Source organism: Bactrocera tryoni, unplaced genomic scaffold (assembly GCF_016617805.1).
Source record: "Bactrocera tryoni isolate S06 unplaced genomic scaffold, CSIRO_BtryS06_freeze2 scaffold_11, whole genome shotgun sequence".
Classification (NCBI taxonomy): domain Eukaryota; kingdom Metazoa; phylum Arthropoda; class Insecta; order Diptera; family Tephritidae; genus Bactrocera; species Bactrocera tryoni.
This window is the reverse complement of record NW_024395824.1, coordinates 4,491,471-4,500,559: the sequence shown is the minus strand read 5'-3', so window position 1 is coordinate 4,500,559 and position 9,089 is coordinate 4,491,471. Positions and strand designations below refer to the sequence as shown.

The 9,089-nt window shown below is 40.7% G+C and overlaps 1 protein-coding gene across 1 annotated transcript; it reads left to right on the top strand.

Moving 5' to 3' along the window:
- The first annotated feature begins 688 nt into the window (after positions 1–688).
- LOC120779900 lies at positions 689–1,325 on the top strand. Its single transcript, XM_040112248.1, has 2 exons — positions 689–973; positions 1,038–1,325. The coding sequence occupies exons 1-2, from the start codon at positions 717–719 to the stop codon at positions 1,138–1,140; spliced, it is 360 nt and encodes a 119-aa protein (XP_039968182.1). The 5' UTR covers positions 689–716; the 3' UTR covers positions 1,141–1,325.
- The last annotated feature ends 7,764 nt before the right edge of the window (positions 1,326–9,089 follow it).

Below are 9,089 nucleotides of genomic sequence, written 5' to 3'. Positions count from 1 at the left end.
TGTCTGACATAGGTATTGTGCTGTAAACTCGTCGACGACATTCGATAACAACAGACATATTGTCGGCCATCAGTCATCTAAAACTGCATCCACTGCGTCATCATCACTTTCGATTGTTATTTACTGAAATTCCGCATAAAAATATTTCTTACCTTAAAATTTTTTGTTTTGTTTACTAACAATGTTTTTCTTCACCGATCAGCTGTGAATTAGTGGTGTTTGCAAGGGTTGCGAAGAAACCACAAAAAAGACGTTCATTGTTGATGGAAAATATTTGTAATTGCATAATTTTGCAAACTCTGATGCACAAGATTCTGAATTACCCTAATGTCCCAATTGTAAAGTCCGATACTGTTTCGAAGATTTCGAATGGAGGCTTTAACAGAATACAATCGAGTTGCTTGTGTCGGTGTTTTCCACACAGACAACACACACGCAAAAACGGAATGGGTGAAAAAAGTGAGCGATTTACCAATAACTGAAGGGGATTAGAGAGAGAGTGGGAGAATGTAAGTTAACAACAATTACTGAATAAATTTCGTATTAATATTTCACACGTATACATATAGTATGTATTCATTAAAGTCGTAGGCGAATTTCTCAACACTTTATATACTTCAAAGCATGTTTAAACACAGTTGTGCACGTTACGCTCTTTAGAGCGTTAGTATTTATTTTTAAAATTTAATGCAAATACCTCAATAAATACAAAACTAATGGGTCTAATTATTGAATCCGTTTCGATCATAAAACTTGACAATTCGATCGAAAATTATTACATTGAAATTATTGAAACCGTATCGAAAATTAAGTTTTTAATGCAGTTGAACTTACTTGCCGACTCCATAAAATACATTCCTTGGCTAATAGATGGCGCTAACTTCGAAATCATTGAAACCGCAAAATCGCAAATATTTGTCGAAATCTATCCGTTGATCAGTGAACTGCGTAAATTGGCAAAAATGGAGTATTTGTAAGTATTTATGTAAAAAAATACCTGAGAACGCATTAAATTATGTTATAAATGTGAAATTTAGAGAAAAGAAACAAAAACACACCAACAAAAATCTATTGGAAGTACTGGTGGATATTATGAAGTTGCACCCAGACATAGCTAAAGGATTTTCCCAAAAAAAGTGATTTTCGCATTGCCCCAAAATGTATATAATTGCCCTTTTGTTGATCCGAAAGTGTTTGATGAAACTGCGCATGTACAAACATACATACTATGTAAATAGAATGTTAAATAGTTCAACTCAGTTATAGTCATCCATTTCCAACACGTCTTTTGAAATGTTCTTCAAATTTCTGCGCTAACGACGAATGTTTACACTATTTTCATCATTACTATCACTTAAATATAATGCAAATATAATGCAAAAACGAACCAAAAAGCTAAGACGATTTATTTCATTTTTCAAACTTGTTGATAACGCACTTTACTTAAGGTATGGTAAGCAGGTTATCGACGGCATCATTGATCGCATGAACATTTTCGATCGAAAATTCTTTCCGCAACGAATTCGATTTCGATGCGGATTCAATAATTAGACCCAATAATAATGAGGATCATGAATAAAGAGCATGCACCTGGAATGTCCAGTCCCTTAATTGGGAAGAGGCCACTGCCCAGCTCGTTGATGTCCTCGTAAAAATAAAAGCTGACATCACCGTCGTCCAAGATGTACGATGGATGGGACAAGGACTGAAACGAGTAAGTCCTTCTGGCATTTACTGTAGCGGCCATATAAAGGAGCGCATATTCGTGATTGGAGAGAGACTCCAACGCGAAGTCTGAATTCTTCAACATATCGCTGATTTGCGCCCACATCCCGAGGAAAGAGAAGGACGATGCTACCAAAGATGCCTTCTATGAGCGCTTGGAGTGCACCCTCTGCCCTCTGAAACGAAGTAAAAAATCCTGCTTGGCAACTTTAACGCCAGGGTGGGCAAAGAACGCATATTTTGCACAATAGTCGGTAAAGTATTGCAGTCAAGATACGCACCCGCTTCAGCTGCAAAAAACGCACATCAAACACAACGAAGATTTAACGTGGAGAAGCTGCAATCACAACAGATAGCCGAACGATTTTCGACTTGTACTGTGAGACGACATTTCAAGATCCTTACGTACAGTTGCAAACGTAATCATTGGTTTTCGGAAAAGGCAAACGAACAGCTGGTACGATGAGGAGTGCGTGTCGCAGCGGAGAGAAAACAGACTGCCTACCTCGCAACGTTGCAATCGACCACATCACGTGAGGGATGAGATAGATACCGAGAGTTGAAGAGGGAAGAGGAACGCACTTGCAGACACAAAAGAGAGAAATGCGTGAGTATGAAAGGTTTGATGAAGATTCGGCGACTAACAGAAGGTTTCAAGACCGGAGCATACTTCTGTCATACCATCAGAGGTGATCTAGTGACTTATGCCTGGAGCATACTAAAATTGTGGAGGGAACACTTCTCCAGCCTGCTGAAAGTCAGTGTAAGCATAACCCAGGAAAAGGCGAACCCGATTCTCCAATTGCCGAGCAATTCAATGCGCCAATCTTGAAAAAGACCCGTCAGAAGAGAATTGACACACACCACCTCTTCGATTTCCAAGCTGCTTTTGACAGCACGAAAAGGAGCTGTGTAAACTGATGTTGAGCAACACCAAAAGCTCCGTCAAGACCGATAGGGACCTCTCCGAGCCGTTCGATACTAAACAAAGTTTCAGACAAGGCGGCTCTCTTTCGTGTGACTTCTTCAATCTACTCTTGGAAAAAATAATTCGAATTGCAGAACTAAATAGAAAAGGTACCATATTCTATAAAAGTGTACAGCTGCTAGCGTACGCCGATGGCATTGATATCATTGGCCGTTAGTTCTGCTTTCTCCAAAATGGATAAGAAAGCGAAGTAAATGGGTCTGGTAGTGAACGAGGGCAGGATGAATTATCTCCTGTCATCAAACAAACAGTCGTCGCACTCGCCACTAGGCTGCCACGTCACTGTTGACAGTTATAATTTCGAAGTTGTAGATAATTTCGTCTATTTAGGAACCAGCGTAAACACCTCTAACAATGTCAGCCTGGAAATCCAACGCAGGATAACTCTTACCAACAGGTGCTACTTCGGGCTGAGTAGGCAATTGAGAAGTAAAGTCCCCTCTCGACGAACAAAAACCAAACTCTATAAGTCACTCATAATTCCCGTCCTGCTGTATGGTGCAGAGGCTTGGACGATGACAACAACTGATGAGTCGAAGTTGCGAGTTTTCGAGAGAAAAGTTTTGCGAATAATTTATGGTCCTTTGCGCATTGGCCACGGCGAATATCATATTCGATGGACCGATGAGCTGTATAAGATATCTAACGACATTGACATAGTTCAGAGAATTAAAAGACAGGGGCTACGCTGGTCATGTCATCCGAATGGACGAAAACATTCCAGCTTTGAAACTGTTTGACGCACTACCCGCCGGGGGAAGTAGAGGAAGAGGAAGACCTCCACTCCGTTAGAATAACCAGGTGGACTTAGCTTCGCCACAGTGCAAAAAGAAGAAACGACTCGGTCATAACCGCGTAAGCGGTTTCTACGTCAGTAAAGAAGAAGATTCTATTGAGGGTATATAGTGAAAAATAGCGTACTGTAGAACATACTCTTTTCTCTCTCAATTACTATTATGTACTACTGCATCTCGGCATTACCTCGGTGTCGTAAATTCACTAGTTACTTGTAATACATGAATTCCCGAGTGTGTTTCACTAACTCATACCAGCCGTATTGGCTGGTAACGACTGATAACGAATCAACTTTTACTAATATATCGCACCAAAAATATACAAGTGATTACAAATAGCTCATACCAAAAATCCTGCCTATCTTTCGACAACAAACGTTCAAGCAGGAATAAAGGAATGTCCAACTTATTCCAGTGTGAGAGCGCCTCAAAATTGCCGTTTTTGTAACATTTTACATTGTAGCCTAGCATATTACTATCAAAAATTATTATTCAGTGGACGTTTAATATGCGGGGTAATTTTTAATTTTAGTTTTTTTGATTTTTGGAATACTAAAAAAAGACGACCCTTGTACTTTGAATACTTAATAAAGGGATTTAAGCTTGTCAACGTTGATCTAATAATTTTTGTAATCATTTTCAATTGAAAATTTATACTATGATGCAACAAAACCCTCAGTTCACATATACCTGTATTTTTGGTGTAACTACAATCTGGCCGTTTCAATTGCCAAACGTCAAAACCTACCCGATCCAGTCAACTGTCAAAGTCGGGAAGGTGAGTTGCTTTCTCATTTACAATGACAGGCGAGTTTATCTCTGCGGTCAAGTTGAACGGACACATAGCATCATAATTGAATTCGCAAAAGTTTTGGCATATCAACACACCTGACTAATAGATATTTAAAGCAGTCCGACAATAAATCAAAGGAATACATTCGGTAACCAACAGGAAACCCGAGAACATGTAGTTCAACCAAAAGGAGTATTCTGACATCAAAGAGAGTATTAAAAAAAAAACCAAAAGAGAGTTATACGATACCACAATCGCAAACAGGTGAACTACAAAGAAGGAGATGCATAGACGGAGCAAACACGAGAAACATATTACCAATAACCTCCAATAATAGGGTTTTTATTCATAATGACAATATCAGGGTAAAGGGATGTACCGAATAATATCTATTTTTTTCTATATCTCATTTTGCGACAAGATAATAAATTTAACCAAAAGGGATATGCATTAGTAGAAACAGATAATGTTTACATTGGTCAGGATACAGAGTTATTGTATCAACAAAAATCAAAAATATTCGCTCCCTACGAAAGTCTAATGAAATCATCCTATAATTTATAAAACCAATCCGAAACTCAAATTTTAGAGAACAAGATCGAAACTCTGAAAAATCAACTAATTCTAACCTAATCCTAAAACTTAATTTTATTGTCTCCATGTTAAATTTCATCACTAGCACACCAGACCACGATGACCTTATGGAAATCAAAATTTCATTTAATTTGCTAATAGAAAATAATAAAAAGCAAAAAAAAAATTAATTCACAGTTCGGAAAAATACTTGAAACCCTTGCTCCCAAAGCAATAACCGAAGATTTTGTTAAATCTGAAGTTTATAATGCACTCCAATCAATGACGAACACTATAAATTTTACAAAGTCCAATAATTTTTATTCTGACAAATTAAATATAAACGCTGTGTAGGATTTTGTTCAGTTTACAAAAAAGTTCAAGACCTTGACCAGTAAAAACTACGTTTTTTTTCGCTTTCCAACGGATGAATTACACGGTTTATTTATTAAGAAAAGGAAAAATCACAACTTCAATTCAGGGGTTTTTTTTGGAAGAAAAGCACAACTTGAATAGGATTTCGTTAGGAAAATACCACAATCGAAAAAGATGAAAAAAGGAGGTCTAGCTCGCGTTGTTACTTCCTTGAGCGTGATGTCGGAAAAGAGGCCGGCCCGTTACCCGTTATTCCTTTTTTTTTAGCGTTTGGTGTGGTGTGTCGGTCAGCTGCTAGATCTGCTGTAGCGGTGATATTGTGGATGTTGTGTGGGGAAGTGATGTGGAACGTGTGTGGTGAAATAATGAATGCGGTGTTGCGCATCTATGTAGGGTTGTAAGCTGGTGTAGTACGCTGAGGCTCTATTGGCCATCCCGGCCCCCTAGGCGAATATTTAGCCTTGGAGACGCTGTAGCTGTTGCAAGGTGGCGACCACGTTTCTGAGGCCTGTCATGCGGCGAGGTTGTGGCCTGGATGATTGGCGCCGCATCGAAGTGTTGTTATGTGGCCGCCAGGCACGAGGTGTGGTGTGGACTTCTCTTTGACGGCTCCGTGCCACACGGCTTGACAGCACATGTCGGGCTAGATCGCGGCTACGGGGAGCAGATGGACGGGCGACAGTGCGTCTGGGATTCCGGTGTAGCAGCGTATGATGTGCCCGCTCAAAGTGCCGGCACATGGTGCCAGACACGCACTCCTGTGTGACATGCGTTTGAGCCAGACAATTCAAGCAGTGTCCATGTGCCTGAGCCACTTGCTGACGCTGATTGGGAGTCATCCCCTTAAAAGTAGGGCAGTGCTGCAAACGGTGTGGGCGGCAACAAAGCGGGCATCGGGTTCGGGGCGGCTGCGAAGCCGCGGTCGGTGTTTGTCGGGCGGCTCTTCGTGCAACAGTTGGCGCAGTGGTTACAGTGGTTGTTCGGGGCGCAGCTACGGGGCAGCCCCAGTGCGTGGAAACCGAACGTATAGTTGGCGTTGGTGTAACCGGCATATCCGCATCCATATTGCCCTGTGTGGAAGAAGAGTAAGTGATTATAGATTTATATCATTCGGAGTTTGTTCCACAATATGTGGCACGAATGGATCGCCATTTCAGACGAGGTTTTAAAGAATTTAGTTATATTGTTTAAATATTGTTTACTTTGGCGGTGGTTTTAAAGAGTTTTGACACCATTTCGTTATTATCGGTAGTTGGTAAACAACATAGTTTTACAAGCGGTCTAGTTAGCGTTCCGGTTTTTTCGGAGATCGACTACTCGGATATGACCGTCGGAGCCATAGTAAAGCTTTTCTATGCGGCCAAGCCGCCATTCGGTCGGAGGGAGACAATCATCGTTAATTAGGACACAATCTCCAAGCTTAGGCGCATTTTCTGATGTTTTCCATCGATACCTCTTGTGGAGGTCTTTTAAATAGTCTTCTTTCCATCGGCGACTGAAATTATGATGGAGAACTTTAATTAGTTCCCATCGATTTAATAAGGACAGCGACTCCACGCCTGGCTCTGGTGTGGCCAGAATGGGTGCTCCTTTGAGAAAGTGCCCTGAGGCTAGGGCTGTAAGATGTGAGGGGTCTTGCGAGAGCTTTGTTAGTGGCCGTAAATTGAGTTCGGCTTCAATGCGAATTAGCAATATTGTGAATTCCTCGTAATTAAATTTGTAGTTTCCAGCTACTTTTTTAAAATGGGATTTTAAACTTTTTACTGCGGATTCCCATAAACCATCCATATGAGGCGCGCTTGGGGGAATAAATTGCTAATTAATGCCTTGGTGAGCGTACTTTTGTACGATCTCAGGGAAACTTGCTTAATGAAATCAACAAACTGTTTTTCTGTGGCTTTTTGAGCCCCTATAAACGTTTTTCCGTTGTCGCTCATAAGTTTTGACAGAAAACCGCGTCGTTCGACGAAGCGTGCGAATGCCGTGAGGAAAGCCTCTTGGCGGATTATATGCTGTATCAAGCGATGTTCAGCGGGTAGCATTAATATGTGTATTTAACGAATAAGTAATGTGGCAAGTTGTGATTGTTCTGGCAAAATTATGGGATGGCGTTCGTTATACATATGTCAGGCTTGAGTTGGCAAGCCGACCATTCGCACAAAGCACACCTTTTGTATCCAGAAATGTATTTAGTACTAAGAGTGAGCTCCTTTTATTAATCGGCTTCGATTCTCATAGTAGTGAGAGCGACCTGTGCCTTTTGTAGGTCTAGGTGCAACAATGTATCACCTTGAGAGTACACTGAGGGCTCTCCCTTGACTTTAATCTTGAGTCGCTCTATGAATTTGGACATGTAAGCGATTACCCTGAGTGCTCAGGAGTATGATGAAAATCGTTCAAGGATGTCGGCATAATCTATCGTTGTATGAAAGGAATCGATTTTCCGACTTTCGGGGGCAATTATATTGCGCATAGGCGATTGTGGCCAAGAATAGGGAGATTCTGTTAACCATCGGGGACCATTCCACCAAAGAGTGGTGGAGGTAAGGTGCAGGGGTTTGCACCCTCTTGTACCTAGATCGGCAGGACTGTCAGCACTGGCTACGTGTCGCCAGGTGGCTGATCCCACTAGGTCAAGGATTTGAGACGTTCGATTGGAAATATACGTCTTCCATGCATGTGGTGGTTTTTCTAACCAGGCTAATACAATTTCGGAATCTGACCAGAGATACAATTTATACTTTTCCATATTTAGATGTGTTTTCACCATGGATACTAGTTTAGCGAGTAGTAGCGCGCCACATAGTTCCAGTCGTGGTAGACTTATTGTTTTTAGAGGAGCTACCTTTGCCTTGGCTACTAGTAGGTGACTGGTGGTCGCTGTGTCTGATTGTGTGCGCACATAAATGGTGGCACAATATGCCTTTTCAGAGGCGTCACAGAAGCCATGTAGTTCGACTTTGTGCTCTGGGGCATAATTTACTCATCGTGGGATTTGGATCTATGAGATTTCACTCAGATTTCCTGCGAACTGGGACCACTTTTCTAAACGAAGTGGTTTCACTTGTTCATCCCAGTCAGTTCCCTCTAGCCACAATTCCTGTATAAGAATTTTTGCTTGTATCATAATTGGCGAAAGCCATCCTGCGGGGTCGAAAAGTTTTGCCACCGAGGATAAAATTTGCCTCTTTGCTGATATTGACTCAATTTGACTGGTCTAGGCAGTGTTCATACTTGGTGTAAGCCGAGGGTTTAAAATTTTCTGGAAGATCTGAATTAGACTCCTGCATGAATATACCCATATCTAGCTTAACGGACCTGTACAGTAGTTTAGTGTTCTTAAAAATACGGCACGCATTCTTTGCTGTACAGCATACCTCTTAGGGCAGAAGTAGGAAGCACAGCATTTTTATTGTTCTCGCTTAGAGTGAGAACAGTATATGGCTGTACCCTTCGTGAGTGAGTACTACATTTGTCATTTTTTAATACGCTATACATTAAGCGAAATTATAAGGACAGCTTGTCTGTGCTATTATACAACTGTGCAGATGAGTTCAGTATTATTCGACACGTGCATAAACATGGATAGCAAAGAAAACGACGCTCGTGCAATGAACGCACAGAAAATGTAAGTTTTTGTTGCAATAAAATTATGTATTACCATTATATTATATACAAATCTATTTTGTAACTAGAAATATCTGTTGTTTTACATGTTTGTGATTGTCTTTTGTATGTTTGTGGTAATATAGTGCCCGAGTCCCAGGTAAAAACAGTGATTGTCGATTATACATACATACATATGTATGTATGTGAATATTAATCATTACATATATTGAAA

Bases quoted from the DNA above. Each gene is read 5' to 3' on its own strand.
- LOC120779900 (XM_040112248.1), top strand. From the start codon at position 717: ATGGGTCTAATTATTGAATCCGTTTCGATCATAAAACTTGACAATTCG. The intron at 974-1,037 runs GTAAGTATTTAT...TGTGAAATTTAG, and splicing joins TTGGCAAAAATGGAGTATTT to AGAAAAGAAACAAAAACACA.